This window comes from Prinia subflava, chromosome 12 (assembly GCF_021018805.1).
Source record: "Prinia subflava isolate CZ2003 ecotype Zambia chromosome 12, Cam_Psub_1.2, whole genome shotgun sequence".
Classification (NCBI taxonomy): domain Eukaryota; kingdom Metazoa; phylum Chordata; class Aves; order Passeriformes; family Cisticolidae; genus Prinia; species Prinia subflava.
The window spans coordinates 20,387,504-20,408,705 of NC_086258.1; the positions used below are offsets into that span (position 1 = coordinate 20,387,504).

The following is a 21,202-nucleotide window of genomic DNA, read 5'->3' on the forward strand; positions in this document are numbered from 1 at the left end:
TATGGCAATGTTTTCCTTTCTCCTGGCGGAGCTCAAGTGGCCAAGGGACTGATCCAGGAACATGATCCCTCAGAGCTGAAAGCAGAAAGCTGCAGTGGGACTTACCTGTCACTGGAGAATATCCCTGTGGATGGAGAAGGGCACAGCAAAGCAGAAGGCTGCTCTGTCTGTCTGATGCAAACCAGTATCTGATTTTTCAGAGCCCCACCCTGCTTCCCCACAGCTGAAATGTGCCTCTGGGCAAGGGATCCCTGGTCAGGGACAGTTAGAAATAAGATAGTGCTGTTTTTTTCTGTTTGGGACAGAGTTCCACCTACAGTGGCCCACATTAGTGCGTCTCTCACTCACCAAAGCTAGCAAGGACGTGGCTGTCTGGAACCAGGAGAGGAGGTGGAGGCTGTAAGATCCCCCTCTGGCCCAGCAGGTAAGGGGGTAAAATGTCCATAAAAGATTAAGGCTGGCAGGGGAAAATCACATCTGTGGCTACTCTGTGGCCATGCCAAGGATTGAGGGAAAACTCCCTGCATGTGCAGTGGCTGTTGAAGCCAAGGCAGCTTCCCCAGCACTCTGGATACCTGCACTCCTCAAGACCCACATACAGCTGCTTTCAAAGCTTATCTGTAGCCAGTTTTACAATATAAAGTGTCTTTGTTTAGTCAACAGAACCACTAATACATGTGATTTTGTTGTTAATAGAGCTGTAAGAATTTTAAGTACCTCTTGGGAATGTGTCATTTTTGGTTGGCTTTTTTAAGGCATCACAGGGTGCTGCGTTTCTCTTTGTAAACAAGTACTGAATAAAACATTTAGCGCACAGCCGCACTTTGTACAAGTGTCATGCAGGTTTCTAAAGTTTCAGAATGAATAAATCAACTGCAAACTGCTGCCTGGCAGTTGACTTCGCTCCTTATAAATAGCTAATTTGGACAACTTCGCTCTGCACGTCCCATGAAATTCAAATACTGTGCATATGGTTAATGCAGGCACACAAATCAGAGCTGCAACAGCGCCTTTTGTAAGCCTGGGTTGCTACAGAAATGCCACAGCCTGGGGCAGGTCGGCTCCAGGTTGCCCTCCCTTTCTCCCGGAGGTGATCCCGGGAAACACCAGCAGGTCACTGTGCTCTGCTGCCTGGCCCCAGGGGAGGAGCAGGAGCCCCATGGTGACCCAGTTCACTGCCGGTTGTACTGGTTGGCAGCCGTCATCGCTCTGGGGAGAATTAGGTCCAAACTCAGCCATGAAAAACAACCCTGGATTTATAAACCCAATGGAAAAGAGTAAGGGCTGACTCTGCCTGGCTTTGCAGCTCTCAGCACTGGGCACGGGGTGAATGCACACCCTTCCCTCCAACCCAGGCACAGCACTGCTGGGCCAGCCCTGCAGAACCTCCACGTGAGGTGCAAACTTACCTGATCATCTCAGCAGGCTCTTAGCAACCTGCAGAATCCACCCAAGTGAGCCCAAAACTCAGCCCAGAGCCCTAATCCTGGAAGGTGCTGAGCAACTCAGACTTCTGCCACTCACCTCTGGATTTTGGCACACGTTCAGCACGAGCAGGATTAGCCCCTTGCTGTAATAATCAGGGAATGAGGAACTCAGCTTGAATGAGTTTCCCTCCCACCTCCCAATGCAAAAATGCTGTACATTCCTTTATGCAGGTTTCCATAGAGTTGAACTTCTACTATTTTTTTGTTGTTGCTGTTAAAGGGGTCAGCAATGCACTGTACAATGGGATCTGGCTGTCAGGAAATGTGGAGGAATTCAGAGACACTTTTAACATCTTCCTGGTGGGACTGGAAGGCAGCATTAAACTTAGCATCATAGAAATCTCCTAACCAAAAAGAAGAAAAAAGCCCGGAGGAGCCCCGGGAGAAGTTATGAAGACATTCTGCTTTGCTGATCCTAAATTTAAATAAGTTATTTCTTCCCTACTTCCTTTGTTAAAATATGATATTCTGGCTTTAATTGCTTCAATCCTATTATTTGTTCCTTTTAGCAAGTGATTGTGTAGCCTCTTGCCGTGGGGAAATCCCCTGACTGCGGTCCTGTTACTTAGACAAGTCCCCTTTCAGAAGTAAATGCCATTCTTAGCATAGGGAAGTACTTTAGGTTTAAAGGGGTTAAGAAGGCCTCCCTGCATTCAGAAACATGCAGGGGTCCCACCATGCCAGTTCCAGCCTTTTGAACTCTTTCCAGCTTTTTTTTCTTGCAACAAATCTGTCTGACTGCCACCAGGACATAGGAAGCGTGTGCCTGTCAAAGAAATCAAGTTTACTTTTTCTGACTTGTTAACAGAGGCAGGGTATAAATAGAGCTAACTCTGCTCACACAAGTAGTGTTTCTCTTAAAATAAGGGGGTGACTTCCTAAGACCTTTAATCCAATGAGGTCCAGACCAAACTGCACTATCGACAGAGGCAGCAGAGGAGCTTGCTGAAGCTTTTACCAAAGTCAGGTGCATCTTAGTTCCTCAAAAACTTAAGGCTTACAAAAAAAAAAAAAAAAAGAAAAAAAAAAAAAAAGAAAAAAAAGAAAGGAAAAAAGCAACCCCAAGCAAACAAGAACTACTTGCAGCTTGGACACTGCCACTGCCTTGGAGAAGTTCTGAGATGTTGTTGGTGCTGTTCACTCGGTGGATGTGGATCTTGCTGGGGAAGAGCAGTGTCCTCTTGCTTCTGGAGGTGTCTCTGAAAGGGAGAGCCCTGCCTCCGGTGCGCTACTCGCACGCCGGGATATGCCCCAATGACATGAACCCCAACCTGTGGGTCGACGCGCAGAGCACTTGCAAGAGGGAGTGCACCGCTGACCTGGTGAGTGATGCTCATTTCGGTGTCTGTGCGTCACGGGCGCTGCGGGGGCTCCTGGGGGCTTTGGTGGGAGCCTTCTGCCCCAGCTGGAAGGGCGCTGGCACCAGTGCAGACAGCGCATGTATTGCCTTGACCCGTGACCCATTTAACATAGAAAGGTTTGATGAGTTATCAGTGAAGAAGGGGGGTGCGTGCCAGCGGTCATTTTTGTGGGTGTGGGTAAAGTGCTTTGATCCTTTTCCTTGTTTCCATGTCAAAAGAAACATCTGAATTTGATACTCCAGAACTCAGCATGCCCTGGGGCCAATCTGTAGTACTTTAACAGTGTCATCGTGCTCTTTGTTGTTGGTGGCCATCATCAATGTTTTATATTCCTGGGAGGAATCCTGTATGAAATAGTTTAATTTAACATGTAAATCATCAGCCTTTGCTGCATTTGAAGTGCAAAGCTTGCTTGGGGTGCAGAATAGGGCATGGCTAAAATGACCACGCAGATGTTCTGTGGGATGCTCCCAGCTGAAAATGTGTTTAGCTTACTACCCTAAAATTCATTTTTCAACCTGTCAGCACTGCCAGCTCAAGCTGGCATCTGAAAATACCTGCTTGTCCTACCTCTTACATCATGTCCCATGACAAAGCTTCTGCAGCCCAAACCTGGCTGACAGGAACATTTACTGTGCTGAAAAAAAGTGTTTGGGTTTGTGCTCTGTAGCCAGGTTGTTTCTGCAATGCTAAAAAGGGGGGAGAAAACCAGACAAAAATTCTGGCCATAAGTAAACAAAGTCATTTACTCAGATGGATCCCATGTATTAGGAATGAAGGTGCTCTTTTTACTTTTGCCATTCCCAAATAAGCTGCCTCTGTTCCAGCTACCAGGTGCAGCAATGAACACTAAAACACTTTCAAAACCCCAGCAGCAGCAGCAGACAATGCTGTTTTAATAATTTACTGGTCAAAACCTGAAAGCCAGAAGCCACTGGCTACAAATACTCCTTTTGCCTAGTGTGGCAGCACAGAGTCCTGGGACTTTGGATGGAGTGAGTGTACTGCAGGCATCCAAGGACTGTGCCAAGCCACACTCCTTAACCCCAGCTGAAAACCTCCCCAGTCCTGGTTTCTAGCTTTGCTTCTGAAACCTAATGTGCTGCAGCTGGAAATGGGGAAGGAGTTTTGGTATTAGGTCATCTTTTTCCCAATAAGGAAAGGATACTGGACTAAGGAGAAGCTCTTCAGCTTGGGAGCTTAAAAACCATTTTGTTCTCACTTGCAGAGAAAGCTGATGGATTTTAGGGGGCTTGTAGAGGTTTAGCACACCGTGGAAGTGCGCCCTGTTGGGCACATGGTAGCAGTTTTCCTGGTCCCTTGAAGTAATCCACCCAGCAACCCTGATCACACATATCAAATACCTTTACTGCACAGAAGATGAAGATTCTGCTAAAATTAACCACAATTTAGAGCTGACTGTAGCCGAGGCGGGGTGTAATAAATCACTAGAAGAGTGATGCTGCATTTGAAAATAGGACTAAAATAGGACAGAGAAGCCATAATGAGCTGTTTGGGGTTTGTTTTTCTAAATACCATAGAAAAATTAATTTTGGAGCAAGTATTACCTTACTTTTGAGCTATTCTATTATTTTCTCTACAATGTGAACAATTACAAAGCCTTGGCAGTTTCACCTCCAAGAGTCGGCTGTTAGTCTTAGGGAATTCAAATAATACTTTACATACTTCTGTGGAAAATAAGAAGGATTACTGCCTACAGCCATATGATAAGACTTTCCATCTGCTCTTGTTTCTCAGGGCTTGTCCTCAGGCATTTCAGAGAGCATGGAAGGGGGGTCGTTGGTTCATAGTCAAGCAGTCCATGTGACTCTGGGGTAAAGACTTGTGAGGAGGTTTGTGTTTAAGGAACAGAATACATTTTCCTTCCCAAGAGTCTTCTCCTTCAGCACTTCAGACCCCCCTGGGAAATGCTGAAGGGTTATTTCTATTCACTGACAGTGGGGACACTGAGTTTCAGACCATGGGTGTCTGTGGCAGAGCTGAGTTTCTGGGCTTTCTGCTTGCTGAGTCTCCAAAAAGGCCTTTACTGTGTTCCCAGTAATGATCAGGTTATTTTCCTTCCCCGCAGGAGTGTGAGACCTTCGAGAAGTGCTGCCCCAATGTCTGTGGAACCAAGAGCTGTGTGGCCGCTCGGTACATGGACATCAAGGGGAAAAAGGGGCCCGTGGGGATGCCCAAAGAGGCAACCTGTGACCGCTTCATGTGCATCCAGCAAGGCTCAGAGTGCGACATCTGGGATGGGCAGCCCGTCTGCAAGTGCAAGGACAGGTGTGAGAAGGAGCCGAGCTTCACTTGCGCCTCTGATGGGCTCACCTACTACAACAAGTGCTACATGGACGCAGAGGCCTGCATCAAAGGCATTACTCTGAGCGTGGTCACCTGTAGGTACCACCTCACCTGGCCTAACACCAGCCCTATCCCCCCAGAAACAACAGCTCGCCCTACCACCGTCTACTCTGAGACAACGGTCGTTGATATCCTGCCGCCGGCGCTGGTGAACAACCCCGTCCATCAGTCCGTCTACGTGGGAGAGACCGTCAGCTTCCTCTGCGACGTCACAGGGAGACCCAAGCCAGAAATCACGTGGGAGAAGCAGGTCGATGGGAAGGACAAAGTCATCATGAAGCCAAACCACGTCAGAGGGAACGTCGTGGTCACCAACATCGCCCAGCTGGTCATCTACAACACGCAGCTGCAGGATGCAGGAATCTACACCTGCACCGCCCAGAACAGCGGCGGCCTCCTGCGGGCGGATTTCCCTTTGTCAGTCGTCAGAGGAGAGCCCACATCCAAGGAAGCTTCCCAGAACAAAACACATTTTCCGACCGACGAGTGCCTGAAGCAGCCAGACAGTGAAGACTGTGGGGAGGAGCAGACCAGGTGGTACTACGATGCCAAGAAAAACAACTGCTTTACTTTCATCTATGGGAACTGCAACAGCAACCTCAACCACTTTGAGACCTACGAGAGTTGCATGTTAACCTGCATGAACGGCCCCATCAACATCTGCAACCTGCCAGCCCTTCAAGGCCACTGCAAGGCCTACGAGCCCAGGTGGGCCTACAACAGCTTGACAAAGCAGTGCCAGTCCTTCATCTACGGCGGCTGTGGAGGCAATGAGAACAACTTTGAGAGCCGGGAGGCCTGTGAGGAGATGTGTCCCTTCCCAAAGAACACGCACTGCAAGGCCTGCAAACCCCGCCAGAAGCTGGTGACCAGCTTCTGCAAAAGCGACTTTGTCATCCTGGGCCGCATCACGGAGCTGACCGAAGACCAAGACTCAGGACACGCCCTGGTGACAGTGGAGGAGATCCTCAAGGATGAAAAAATGGGATTAAAATTCTTGGGGAAGGAACCACTAGAAATCACGCTTTTGAACATGGACTGGAGCTGCCCGTGTCCCAACATGACCACAGTGGATGGCCAGCTCATCATCATGGGGGATGTCCACAACGGCATGGCCGTCCTGCAGCCAGACAGCTTTGTGGGCACCTCCAGCGTCCGGCGCGTGCGCAAGCTCCGTGAGGTCATCCACAAGAAAACCTGTGAGCTTTTGAAAGAATTCCTGGGATTGCATTAACCTCCCTCACCCGTGCGAACCGCCCCGATCCGTGTGTTAGTAGGGCTAACAAGTGCTAGGCTAGTGCCAAACTAAACACACTGTTTGAAGCTACACTGTAGGAATTATGCAGAACCCCTATTTTAATCCATTAATGATGCTTAGCAACAACATAGTTTGGTCTTTGGCAGGCATGTAAACCAGCAGCAAAAGGCCATTAATCTTGCATTGAAATCAATTTGTCCATATAGGAGTGCCATTTAACTAGGTGACTCACTTCAGTAATTATACAATTTTTATCTAGCTTCCATCATAAATGACAGAATTCATAGCATTTGTTTGGCTAGTTGGTACACACAGCTAAGAAATATATAATGTCAATTTAATCTGTCTCATTTTCAGCCTGGTTCATCATTGTAGGTCATGTGCTTGGCTCCTTATAGCAGCACTAATATTTCAAGAGAAAAGCCTGTAAATTATTGTCTATATTTACAATTGTGCACATTTAACTAACCTATGCATTATGAGTTTGCTTCTTTTAATTGCAATTTTCCTTTTTTTCCTTTTCAAAAATTTATTTTTAAATGACAACTACTACCTATCTTGCAATCCTTACTGGAGGAGAAACTCCCTTGATCTTCTGCCCAGGACAACAGGTCTCTGTAAAAGCCCAAGGCACAGTCTCACCCTGAAATGACATTTCTGTCACCAGAACAAGGTCAGCAAACACCTTTGTTCCCTGTTTAGGTTTCAATCAATATATTGTCTATCACAAAAAGCCCAAGCCAGAAGGACAGCAGTGTGCTGCCAGCTATCTTGCTTTTGAGAAGCCTTTCCATCTGAGCATACACAGCGTTTTATTGCTTATTTTCAGGAGCAATCCTGCTTTTATAGATGAGAAGCAAAGAGGAGTCAGAACAAAATTCAGTGTAGGAAAGTGTGATACACAGTCTGCAAACTGCATTAGGCAGACACAAAGCTCCTGAATCTGAACTGCACAAACACAAGCAGTCAAAGTGGACACTTTAAAGGCTTTTATCAGTGTCACCCTTTTAGAACCTTTTTAGAGTCGTTTAAACCTCAGAACACACTTTCCACCAGGTCACTGTATATAGGTGTATGAATGAATTCCCTGAGACAGCCAGCACAGGCTGTGGGTGGGAGCAGGTGAGTACACACAGGATCAATCATTTTGACATTTGTGTGTCCAAAAAATGTAACACTTGCCTATACAAAATCCTTAAATAAAGAAGAGGCTGATCCTGGAAACCTCCTGCCTTGCTGAGGACTGTGATTGCAGGGAAGAGGGTGAACATGGCAGAGTGAGCCCTGTCCCTGCTCCTTGTTCCTTGTGGGCTCAGCCAAGGGACTGTGGCAGAGCTCAGAGCTTGCTGCCCTGCATAAAGGGCCAGTTCAGGGCTGGAGCAGTGTCAATTCATGTCTGGGTGAGGAGAAGGAAGGGAGGAAGGGAGGCAGGAAGGTGCAGGCAGCGCTGCCCCATGGTGCCATCTAACGGGCTGACTGCAGGGCGGCCGAGGCTGGCAGCGGGCACACGCGTGCTGCTGCAGGCCTGTGCTGGGGCTGGGCAGGCAGGGGCTGGGGAGGGAGATGTGGGACATCTGCACCCCCCAAAGCCTGTGCACCTCGAGTGTTTGGTTGTTGCAGGGAGGAAAACTCAAAGCCAGAGAAACAGCATCAGGTGTGAGTGCAGCTCTGCCTGCCCTGATACCACGCTCTGCACCAGCAGCCAAGGCATGGGTAGGGACCACTGCAGGATGGAGTGCAATGGAGATGGGAGGGAGATGGGCATGAAAAACTGGGCTCCTCTCCAGTGGTTTGGGCTTGGGTTATTACTGAAATGTTCCTGCAACATAAACGGATCTAAATCTCCAGTTATTTGGATAATTTCACAAGAAGCTGCATGAGAGGGAGAGAGAAGAGTCTGGACCAGGCATTGCTGACCAAGAAAATACCTGCTGGGTTTTTTGTTGTACCTTCTCTAAGTGTATGTGAAAAAACCTTCCAATTAAAGGCCCATGATGTTTGTGTATGTTCTTGTGGAGACCATTTTCTGCAGATGGGAGATGCTGGCCCTGCTGCCCTCTGAAGCAGCCAGCAGGTCCATCAGATCATCCCTGGCTGTGGCAGCCACTACTGACCCATGACTCATCTGCCATTGTTTGAACAACCTGTAGGAAGTGGTGTGTTCTTGCCATACTAACACAAAGGTTTTGGAGGATGAAGGTTTAATAAAGACAGGGTTTATATGGCTTCTTTTTTTCTAAGGTTAGGGAATTTTGCAAGTGTGGGAGTGTTGCAGTGACTGGGGAGTGTGGAATGACTCGGGAGACATGGAGCTGCTTGTTCAGAATGGCTGGGATGCAAAGGTGGCTGGGAGCAGAAAGCAGAGGATTCATTGCTGCTCCAGCCAGCACAGTGCAGTGCTGAAACCTTGGCTCTGAAGTGCTTTTTGGCTTTCCCTCCTGGTGAATCCCCTGGGAAGGCAATAGGCACCTAAAACACGCAGCGTGCAAGTGCTCTGATGCTCTGGGAGCCAGTGCGAGGTGTAGGAGATCTGCCAGGCCCCTTGGGGCACACAGGCCTGGTGTGCGAGGGTTTTCCTGCACAGGGGATCCCGGGGGACACTCTGGGTCAGTTTTCCAATGTGGTGGGGTGAGATGGACACTGAACACACCAGCCCAACTCCCTAACACAGCACAGCCACTCTGATGTAGCCCCTGCCCAAATCTGCAGACATGACCAGTCCTCTGAGCCCCTCAGGGTGCCCCTGGCTGTGCCTCACTGCACAGAACCATCCCAGATAACCTGAGGCAGAATGAGCAGTGCTACAGGCATCCCTCACATGCTCATGAGGAAAAAAAACATTCCTGGCAGTGCTGGGAACACCACACCTCTCCATGGCATGGGACTGACCCCAACCCAAGCCTCTCCACCTCCTGACCTTGAAGAATTCAGCACTCCATTCAGAGCTAGTATTTTAGTTCAGCCTCTTATTAAACCCTTAAGAAGCCTAAAATTCAAGCCTGACCAGTCCAGCAGCCCGGGGATGCTGTTGCTGTGTGCTAGAGGATGTTGCTCCATCTTTCAGGACTAATGACCGTGTGCATGTGGCTCCTCACCAGGAAGTCCCTTTTGTGTTGCTCATGAGCTCAGGTTCCATTCTGCTCCGTGGGGTCCTTCTCTCAGGCTGTCAGAAAGCTGGAAGGAAATGGAGTATTTAAAGTTTATATAAAATGTATGAAAGGAGAGAGAGAAAGGGAAAAACCTCCTTGAGTCCTTTCCCTGCATGGCTGTGGGCTCAGAAGGAGCACCAGTGCCTGTGTGAGGCTCCAGGGAAGAGCTGGGGAATTGATGCCACCTCCAAAGCCACATGGCTGTGGGCAGTGACTGATGTCAAAGCTTTCCTCCACATGCAGGCAGGAGGGAAACAGCTCAGGAAGCAACACAGAATCATAGAATCATTAAGGTCAGGAAATACCTCCTAAGATCATTGAGTCCAACCAAGGAGCTGAGAACAGACCCACACTGCCTGGTCTGAGCCCTGCAGGATTCCCCAGGGCTCAGGGATGGATTTGATGGATACCTGACAGCCCTGAACCAGCACGAGGTGCCTCCCTCCCTCCCAGCCTGGAGTGAGGGTGAGAAGTGCAGCCCCCAAACCTGCAAACCCTGCAGCTGGACAGACACCACCCAGCCCTAGATCCCCACAGGAGTCTTGGTGGCTGTGTCTCACTCTGTTAACAGGGGACAAACAGCCACAGCAGCAAAGGGATGGCTCTGCACACAGGTTCTGTGTGGGGCTGGTGCCACACAGGGCTGGTGTCACAGGGCTGGTGCCACGCAGCTGGCAGGGCACAGGGCGTGAGGAGCTGCACACACACAGAGCTGGCTGGGTGATTACTCAGAGACAGGTCCTGCATCACCCACAGCGCCCAGAGCTGCTGAGCTCAAAGGAAAGAGGCAATTGAGCATGTTTGCATTGCAGGGGTTCCAGATGAGGTCAGGCAGAAGATTTAATGGGCAACCAGTTCCAGAACAAGGAGCAAACAGCGGTGATGACGCCACTGGGATATGATTCAGACAGCAAAGGTATTTAAGAGCTCAGTTGCCACTTGTTTTAAAAGAAATTAGGGGCTCCTGCAAGAACTCTCCCCCACCATGGGTCTCAGTTCCTGAGGGAGGTGGTTGTGATGAAGGTCATACACGACTTCAGTCAACACATAACGATTTCCTGCAAAAAGGAGGATTAATTCAGCTGGCACCAAATGAGCACCTTGCACCACAAGAGCCACTTCCTCCACCTGAAGCACCTCGTGCCCCAGTTGGCTGTAATCTGTGCACGTGCTGGGAAATTCTCCCTGTGGATAATTACCAGGAAAAGATCATGGCCAGGCTGGTACCTCCAATGACTCTGGATGGAGCCAGATTTTAAAGGCACGACTGTGAAAATGTCAGCCTGAGCAAGAACATCCAGTTTAGATCCTGGTTTAATACCAAGTATTTAGTGTTTTCCCCTCCACCAGGACTGGTTACTGATTGACTACAAGTGACCTCCAGCTGCTGTATTGATTTACAGCAGCTGTCAAAGGGCAAAAAATGAGCCCCATGTCTCAGACCTGAGAACCTCAGAATGGAGGTTGCACAACTGAATGAATGTTCTGCCAGCACTTTAAATCTTGGAAAGAAAAAGTCAGCTTGAGGTCCTGATCTCCAACGCAAACAGCAGTGGGATTTGAAGATAAGGTTCCAGCACTAGAAGACGTATCTATTAGCCAAAAAAAAAAAAAAACCAGCACAGACTGTTTAATTCTCAGCTATTTATGGCTGAGCAAATGATAGGACATTTGGGCCTAAGAGTTTAGAAAGCAAATGGAAAGTCTTCCAAGGGCTGATAGGTGGGTCAGGTCTCAGTGAGGAAACTCTAACTCTGGTATTTTCCTCTGTGCCCATCCCTACATTCACACCTTTCTTCCCACCCAGCTGTCCCTGGTGCAAGCCCAGCCAAGAGGTGTTGGGGGTCTCCTTCAAGCCTCTGGCTCATTGGTGGGCACAGACCTGCATGTGCCAAGGAGCAGCTCTGACAAGGGCAATGAGAGCTGAATGTGCATGTTTCAGAATTACAGGGACACTCTGTGGGGTGGGGACAAGGCTCCCCAGACCCCTGGCACTGTTCCCTGGGGCAAGAGATGAGTGACCCTAGGATGGAAAGGGCCACTGGGCTTGTCCCACCTGGCAATTCCTAACCCCTCTCATGTGTCCCAGACATGCAGGAGGGAAGGAGAAGGACAAGGGGGCAAGATTCCTCCAGAGGAGGGAGGGGGGAACATTTTTTCACCTTAAGTTGGTCTTACAACATGACAGTAAGTCTGAATTACCTGGCATAAAAAGAATTACCATTAAGGGCTTTGTGCCTTCTCTTTCTCCTTTGCTCTGCTCCTCCCACCCCCGAGCCAAGGGGGGACTCTAACACGTGTAAAGGACATTGCTTCCTCTGCTGCTTGAAATCAACAGGAAAACAACAGCCATAAATCTCTAGGATCAGATGGTTTTCACCCAAGGGTAAAAGTACTTACATAAAACATTGCTTAACCATTAACTGCAGCAGATAACCTTTGCTTCAGTGCATGGCAGGACCAGAACATGGAAGGTGGAAAACATGAGGCTAATTTTAGAGGAGGGTTCCCAAGAGCGGGGTATGAAAACTCAGCAAGTCTGGGAGAAACTGTAAGAGAGGCTAAAACTCACATCTGGGTGGTTAATAGGATGTGAGAAGGAAGAGTGTGTGAACTTCAACAGAGGGGAGTGATGCTCTGTGACGCTTCCTTTGAAGCAATCACAGGGACAGGGATGGTCCTGCTGAGGGAACTGACTTGGATCAGTGCTTTAGAGCTCCAGCTCTCTCACCCAAGGCCTTTAAAGTCATTTAAAAATTCATTTAGCTGTCCTGAGTCTGGGAGAGGTGCGACAACCTCCTGAGCCAACTGGTTGAAACAGGAAGTAAGGATGAGACCAAAAGTGTTCAGTGTGAAGCGAAGTCATCATCAGTGTCCCAGGGAACCTTGGAGATGATCTGGGAGAGGGATGGGAGAGGCAGGATATGAAGGTTGTTGTTGAGATCAAGTTATTCAGGGCTGCAAAACCACGAGCTGACTATGAAGAGCTGCATAATACCAAGTGACAGGATGATAAAATAGCAAATGAAATGTGATATTGATTAATATACACAGGGGAGATCGAGCCCTGGCTCTGCATTCCCATGACAACTTCAAGAAAGCTGCTCCCATTCCAGACCTGGATGATCCAGACGTGGGTCTGACCAGAGGGTCCAGCCTGGTTCTTGTGTGCAGGCAGCCCCCAGAGAAGATCCTCCACATCACACGTCTCAAAACTACACCAGCAGCTTGGCAACCTGCAACATTCCCATTCACAGGCACGAAAAGCCCGTGGACATCCCAAAATCCCAGCAGCACTGGCACACGTTCAGGCTGGACAGGTTACTGCCCTGCTAAGAGAATGCTCCTTGCTATTGGGAATGTGCTCCTGGGATCCCCAGATAAATCTCAGCCCCATCCCAGCCTGACAATGTCAGGTCTTGCTAAAAGCAGGAGTCTCACCTGCATCTGCCCCCACAACAGGCACAGACCCAACCCAGCCCTGCAGCCCTGGGCTCTTCAGAAGATCCCCACAATTCCTGCATCTCTGGTGCTGGGAGAAGACACTGGAAATCACATGGCTCCTTCCAGAAATGCCTCCAAGGCTGGCCTTGGCCAAATCCCTCCATTCCTGAACAGAGAGCAAGAGGCAACCAGGATATCCCAGGGGAGCTGTGGGGCAGAGGGGTCTCACCAGCCTCAGCAGGACTCACCATGTCCTGAACTGTACAATCATCAAAGGGTTTGGGTTGGAAGGGACCTTTACAGACCTTCTCTTTCCATGCCCTGCCATGTGCAGGGACATTTCACCAGCCCAGGTTGCTCCAAGCCCTGTCCAAGCTGACCTTGAAGGTTTCTGGGGAGCATCCACCACCTCCCTGGGCAGGCTGTGCCCTCTCCACCCTCACTGCACAGGCAGGGCAGGTTCTCCATCCTGCACTGCCCAACACAAACTTTAATGACAGAGGCAGGGAGGAGCAGGTGGGCAGAAAGTGTCAAACGTGCTGCCCTGGCAGGGGAGTGGATTTTCTGCTAAGCAATAGAACCAGCCAAAGTGAGGAGAGAGGGCTCTCTCAACTCTGACAAGGACCAGCCTGAGAAACAGCTCCAGCCTCCCAGACTTCCCTCAGCTGAGCTGGGCAGACTGAACCCACCCAAAGGAGATTTCCTCTTCCTTCTTTCCCCTCGTAATCCCAGCACAAAGCTCTCAGCTTTTGTTTTTCTGGCGGGTGTTTCTGTGGGTTAGCAGGTGAGCTGAAGACACTCAGTGCTCTGAGCTGAAGGCTGTGCTGACATTCACCTCGCAGCTGCAAATTGTTGGATCAGCACAGCCCCGCCCCTTCGGTTTTGCCTCCTGTTTCTAACCTTAGGCTTAAACACCCTAAAAGTTCATAGCTCAGGACTTGTTTTCAAGGGCTGTCCTGCAGTGTGACAGAGTGACACTGTCACTGCACCCACCACGGCCCGGAGTGACCCAGAGTCTTCCTCACATGGTCTCAGCTTCCTGCTTTGGCGATATCAGAGAGCAAATAATAAAATAAAATAAAATAAAATAAAATAAAATAAAATAAAATAAAATAAAATAAAATAAAATAAAATAAAATATAAAATTTAAAATAAATAAAACAAAACAAAATAAATAAAACAAAAATAAAATAAAATTAAGAATAAAATATAAAATAAAAATAAAATAAAATAAAATAAAATATAAAAAACCCTCATCTCTCAGCACTGACATGATGTCAGGTGGCTGGAAATGGGGACAGGAGGCTCCAGCCGCTCCCGGCGCCCGACACGAGGTGGCGCGAAGCGACATCGGCGGTGCCATCGGCGGCGACATCGGCGGCGACATCGGCGGCGACATCGGCGCTCGCAGCCTCGCAGGTTCCTCCCGCTGAGGCCGGGCCGGCCTCGCCCTGCCTCACTGAACTGTTTCACCGACACCTGGCCGCATAATTTGTATTATTCATTAATAAAATGATTAATCTCTCCAAGTGGGGAGCAGCACCACCCTGCCAAGCCGGGTCCTGCCTCACTGATTTCGTCACTGTCTTGTTAGCAGAAGAGGAGGAGAAATTTTAGGTTTATCAGGGGAAAAAATAAATCTGGTAGGGAGTGTGATAAGGCAATTAAATCCATTTCCAGAGCTCCTGGGAAAAGCCACAATATATAATTTATCTGAGACTTTCTCTCTGCCTGTTTGCAAATTGCAGTTTCTAAACATGTTTGTCCCGTTATTCAAAATTATTCATGAATCTCTTCAGTGGATAATACTCCACCAGCAGATCATCCAAAAAGTGAGTATTGCAGTAGCATTACCACTAAATTCTCCATTTCTGCTGTAATTTATTCTCACTAACAGATGCAGACGATTCAGGTAATTAACCCGGGATAAAATTAAAGTTATGTATTTGGTTATAATATTTGCAATCTTCCATTTTTACTGTGCTAGCCAGCTCCAAAGATCACCTCATCAAGAGGTGGGAGAAAGTATCTGATCTCTGACATCATGGAATTGCTGCTTTTATTGGGAGTTTGGATTTTGGTGATGGAGCAGTCAGTGAGCACAGAGAGTCAGCAGAAAATAAATATAGATTAAAAGGAAAAAGTTAGTGGCCTTCTCAGACCTACTAATCTAACAGGTGTTATCAGCAAGACTTACTCCAAAATCTCTTTATCTGTTGGGTCTCTGATGGTGCTTTTCCCCTGAAATACCAGGTGTGACAACCCAAAGCATTTAGGAATCATGAGTCACATCTCCCAGCATCACAAAATTGAATTTAAATTCCTGTTATTTCTTCTAAATAAATAAATAGGTGGGTTTTGGTCATTCTTTTAGTTTGCCTTCAGATGGCAGAGCCTTCCAGCAGTCACAGGTTTACACTTTGCCACCACTAGCATGAAACAAATCATCTTTTCCTCGGTTTTATTTGTGAATGGAAGTTTAGGGTCTCTCTCAGCCACAGACTGTCCAAAGCCGGGGCTGGAGCTCAGGACAAGGCTCCCAGGAGGGTCTGGAGGAGCAGTGTTGCCACCTAGGGACTCCCGAGAGCTCCAGAACACTTTTCTCCAAGCTGAGATGCTCTGCCGCGTTCCTGTCGGGTCCTGGCTCTTTGCCTGCTCGCTGCAGGAGTCCTGCGAGGGAAGCAGGGCTTGAAGATGTTTTTTTTCGTCTTGGCTTTTGTTTTCCTACAAAATTATTAGCCCTTGTGGCTCAGCACTGTGTGCCAGCCAGAAATCCCCCAGCAGCTGCCTGGTGAAGGCTGCCACAGCCCCTCCACTGCTGGCTCCAGGAGCACATCCATGCCCAAAATGCACCCCTACATCTTTCACTTATCAATCCAATTCTTCATGTTTATCTCTAGAAGTTTTTCAGCAGACAAAAACCGGAGGAGGATTTGCAGCTCCTGCCTTGACAGGAAGATTAACACACGAGCAAATGATTTGTAACAAACACTGTGTAAGATAGATGGAGCTGCTCCTCTTGTTCACAAATTATTCACAGACCACGGGCTTGAAGAGGAAGAAATTTTTTACTTGCTTTGTGAAGTACACCCAGATGCATTTCTTTATTATTATTTATAACCACTTTCACAGTAAAAAACACTCCTGAGAGCATCTTTTGCAGAATTATTGCAGCTTACAGGTTATTTAGTTAGCAATCTGACAACAGGTTTGTTTGGTTGGGTTTTTTTTCCTTTCCCCGTTTTTTTAGCAATTGTCTTGACCAGCAAGATTTTTGTCCCAGGCTTGAGCCTCTGGGCATTACAAGGTCATTCAGCTGAAGTTCCTGGCCTCTGCTTTTCTCACCAGTCTGCTCAAAGGAGAGGATTGCCAAATCAGGCCCTGGGTTTTGCTGGGTGAGCACAGGGCTTAAATCAGGCTCTGGGACAAATGCTCTGGCCCAGCCCTCAGAGATGGAGCTCTGCAAGTGCTCTCCAGCATCATGGAAAAAGTGCTGCTTCCAGAACTGTGTCTGGAAAGTTGGGGATCTTCTGGAGCCTCTGGAAGCTGTGAGAGGTGGACAGGTAACCAGAAAGAAGAGCTATGGGCACCCTGAAGGGCTCAGGAGGTTTCTAGGTACAGACTTGGGGTTTTCTCCCATTTCATATTTCCCATATAAAGAACTAGTTTTTTTCTTTGTTGATAAAGCTTTCTTTTCCCTACTTCCATAGCCAGAATTAAAAAGCATTGCCATGTCCTTGGCAGTGCTGTGAGCAGGGGCAGGTCCTTGATCCAGCGTTGTGATCCTTGTCCTGTGCTACATTCACGTGGAATTTGGAGTTTTCCTTCTTGGCCAGCCAGGGGAGGGAGGCAGCTCCCAGCTTTGCTCTGTGGTAGAGCTGCACTCTGCAGGAGTCGTGCAATGAAATGGGCACTGCCTCATTAAAAATAAATACAAATATATTTTTACCTTGAAATCCAGACAGTGCCAGGTGCTAGCAAGATCACTGTTCAATCCCTGCCTTCATGGCTCATCTGTTCCAGATGTGAATGTGTCCACGTTCTGTACTGACTGCTGCAAATCATGTAACATATGTAAAACCTGCCGGCCTGTGAGCTGAGCAAACACACAATTGCTCTGTGAATCCATTACTGGTGGGCACAGATGGGTTCCTGGCCTAAATAAACGCAGTTCAGACTCCTCTGGGTCTGCTTTCAAAACCAGCACTTTGTTTATATAACACAGACTCCTACCTGTGTTATATAAACAAAGTGTTAATGCAGCCAGGCTCCTGCCCCTTCTGCTCACCAAACCCTCCCTGCCCTGGAGTTCAGGTACTTTCATTTCTGCATAAAGGAAATCAGAACATGAATATATTTTTGTAAATATTATTATTATTATTAATAATAATAATAATATCTTGCTTTGTAAAGAAGAGTAAAGCATTGTTTACATTCAGGCACTGTTAACTGGAAGCATCCAGAACACGTCACTCTCAGGCACACCAAAATAGGCACAGAATAAAAATATCTTTAGGGACTTGGACCTGTAAATGCTGAGTAACTTTATACTCTGGAGCAGAAGTGCCTTCAAACACAATAATTTTATCCCTCCCTGCTGGAGCTGCACACGGAGGATGGCCAGAGTCAGAAATAAAAAGCTGCTTTACCTTATCCTGCTGCTGCCAAAAAAAAAAAAAAAACCCCAAAAAAACCCAAAACAACAACAAGACAGTCAATGAGGTGGGGAAAGCACGTTTTTGTTTGCTTTGTAGGTGCTTGGGTGGGCGCTGCTCATTCACCTGGGGGAGCCTATTTCTGACACGACCCCAGGGCCCAGCTCCACACACAAAGAGAGAAAATCTGTGCGGAGGAGGAGGAGGAGGAGGAGGAGGAAGAGAAGGAGAAGGAGAAGGAGAAGGAGAAGGAGAAGGAGAAGGAGAAGGAGAAGGAGAAGGAGAAGGAGAAGGAGAAGGAGAAGGAGAAGGAGAAGGAGAAGGAGAAGGAGAAGGAGAAGGAGAAGGAGAAGGAGAAGGAGAAGGAGAAGGAGAAGGAGAAGGAGAAGGAGAAGGAGAAGGAGAAGGAGAAGGAGAAGGAGAAGGAGAAGGAGGAGATGCTCCGGTGCTCATCGGCTGCGGAGCCGCGGCAGTGCCAGCGCTCGCTCTCGGGGCTCCCGGTGCCACTTCTGCCGGCAGCAGCTGACGTGGCACTGCCCGTGTCACTCTCGGTGTCACCTTGTCCTGTCTCCTGTGCCGGGCCTTCCGCAGGGGCCGCGGGCCACCCCCTTCTCATTTTTGTATTGGCTTTTACGGCTTCGAAAGAAAACGAAAGGAAGAGAGCCCTGCCGGGCAGGGGGGAGGTGGAGACATTGCTCCTTCCATAGGTTTTCCCCGTTCATTTCCTTGTTTTCCCCCTTGCAGTCTCTTCCCCGACCTGTTGAAACGTGGCTACCGCGGCGTGATGAGGGAAAAGCTGCATTTTTAACGCGTGAAGCTGCTAGAATTTTAAAGAAGTGCTTTTTAAAATATCCCCAAGGGTATTCCCCAGAGGAAGAGAGCGAGTGCCCCTCTGTGCTGTGCCGCCTGCAGCCGTCCCTGGCACCTCTCTGCAGACACCCTTCCACCCTGGCACAAGGCGCTGTTTACACTTGGCACTTGTATTTTTAGTGCATCCTGGCCCCAGCCGTGCCTCGGCACATCCTCGTGGGCCAGCTGCCACTGGGGAAGGCACCTCCCTGCAAATGTTACTTCATTTCTGGAAGGACTGAAGAAAGAACAATCTGCGAGTGAATCCTGGCAGGAGCTGGCTGCAGGTCCCCATTTTACCAGTCCTGCAGGTTCTTCCAGCTCACCAGGACAAGGTGCACAGCAAAGGCATTTGCTCTGCAAGTGGCCTCCCAGCACCTGACCTTTGTGAACGCAAACAACGCTTCAAGCAGCTCAGGGCAACAGAGACCCCTCACCCCGGCCTTGCAGCACCGCAGAGGGACCAGCAGGGCAAATCCATTGAGGTTTGCTGGCCCTGTGGGGTCTGTTTCTAAAAAGACCTCAAAGAGTTACAAGTAACAGTGACCAATGTCTAATTTTCCTTCATTTTTGTCTCAGTTGGCTTGTCCCTGGACTGCTGGGATGCTGCTGAGTTTGCACCTCTGCCTGCAGTGACAGTCACTGCTGTTTAGTCCCACTCAACATCAGCTCCCTTGAAAACACCCCGTGATCTGCTGTCCCCAGTTTAAGCACGTTCAGACCGAGCACAGGACGTTGAATGGGTGGAAACAAATCATACTTTCCCTTTCCCCTGCTGGGGGAGGGATCGTGCATTTCACAGGGGAAAAAGGCCAAAGTCAAAGTGGTGCCAAAGTCCAGGGCGCACCTCAGCAGGGGAAGCAATGCCACAGGGGGATTTTCTGAGGATAAAAGCCTGTGGGTCATTAGGAGGTGCTTTACAACAGCAATGGTATCATAAGCTGGGGTCAGCCAGAGCTCTCAGGCAAGAAGGAAACCTTAGAGCTCCTCTCCAAAACACAGAAATGGGGTTACACCACGTCCTGACAGGGAATGGGAGCCCAGACAAACCAGAGCTGCTGCTGGAAGGCAGGAGTAGGAGAGCAGATCATATGCTCCCATTCCCAGCTCTCTATTGCATGATTTATCAAGTGGTTATGAAAAAAAACCCAAGAAAAAACAAGTAAAGAAAGAAATATCTGGATAGAGGTTGTACAGCCTGGGCTCCTCTTTGTCTTCTGGGTAAATGTCTTTCTGGGAAAGGCTGGAGATCAGACACAGCCCTCAAAAAAGGCTCTGGATGAAGATAACTGCAACAGTTATATGACTAATCCCAACATCTTCAGACATTTCCCCCTCTGCCTGTAAGAGTTATGTGATCCTAAACATCCTCAAGGGAAACAAACCCATTCTGGCTAGCAGATGACTAACTGCTTGCAAATAACACAGATATCTTATTATACATGACAAAAGACCAAAATATCCAAGATGACAGTGCCCTGCAGGAGGGCTCAACCCAGGCACTCCAGCACTGCTCTTTCCAAAAAGCAATTGGGAGCCAGGCAACTGCTGGCCAGAGAGCCTGGCCACAGCCAGAATGAGCCTTCTGCTCCAGCAGGCCACTTGTCACCTTGCAGCAATGCCCCCAGCAGCAGGGTTGGGCCAGACAGCCCCAGAGCTCTCTGGAAAAGGGGCAAAGTCAAAATTCCATCTGTGTAACCACTCTGGCTTTTGGAGGGAGGCATCTCCCAGCTGGGCTCAGAGCTGATTGTCATCACCTACAGAGCACTTGTTCTCCAGTTCCACCAGGGAGATGTTTATGTGCAGAGCCCATTTGTGCAGGCAGCAAAAAGTCCAACTCACTGGAGATCACTGGTCAAAATGCATTTTAAAGTGCATTATTAGCCAGATATTACCCCCAGCACATGTGCAGAGGGACGTTTCAGTGGAAGTTTCAGTTTTCTAAAGGCAGAGCTCTGTCCTGCATGCCTGAGGTTTCACCCCTCTGTGAGTAGGGTCATCCTGCTCCATCCTCCTTTTCTGGTCCTGCCATAGTGGAAGAGCCAAGTGAGTGGGACCCTTCCAACAGCAGCAGCAGAGGCCAAGGAAATCAGCCTTGAAAGGGATGCTGCAGAGAAGGAAAGGGATAAAATTAAGATATTACTACAGCAGGACTAGTTAAAAGGTTTTAGGCCTGTGTTGCCATTGACAGTTTACTCTAAATCAGCAGAGGAACACTGTTCTCTAATATGAGCCCTTGTATTTTTAGATATATACATTCCACAAATGTTTTGTAAAGGTTTCTTTGCCTAAGGATCTACTTCTTCCTAAGCCTCAGTGGTACAGCATAAACCACGTTACTGGTAACAATTGTTCCTGCATTTGTTTCTGGGACACAGATCACAAAACACAGTTTATTTCTATTTCTCTCCTTATTCAGCCTCATAGAGTAAAACAGGCAACTGTGAGTCTGGGGCAGGACACAGCCTTGGCCTGGAGAGATTACAGTCTCCCATCAGATAATACACTGCAAATTACACGTGGTGGGGGCCTCTATTCAGACAAGCAGGAGGGAAGAACAGCTTGATTTGGGAAGGAAACTAAGAAAAGCAAGTTTTAAGGGAGACATTGAAGGAAAACAAAAAGAAAAATC

The 21,202-nt window shown here is 48.4% G+C and overlaps 1 protein-coding gene across 1 annotated transcript; it reads left to right on the forward strand.

Moving 5' to 3' along the window:
- The first annotated feature begins 1,745 nt into the window (after positions 1-1,745).
- WFIKKN2 (WAP, follistatin/kazal, immunoglobulin, kunitz and netrin domain containing 2) lies at positions 1,746-7,697 on the forward strand. Its single transcript, XM_063410239.1, has 2 exons — positions 1,746-2,809; positions 4,938-7,697. Exons 1-2 carry the CDS (start codon positions 2,609-2,611, stop codon positions 6,447-6,449), a joined length of 1,713 nt encoding a protein of 570 aa, XP_063266309.1. The 5' UTR covers positions 1,746-2,608; the 3' UTR covers positions 6,450-7,697.
- The last annotated feature ends 13,505 nt before the right edge of the window (positions 7,698-21,202 follow it).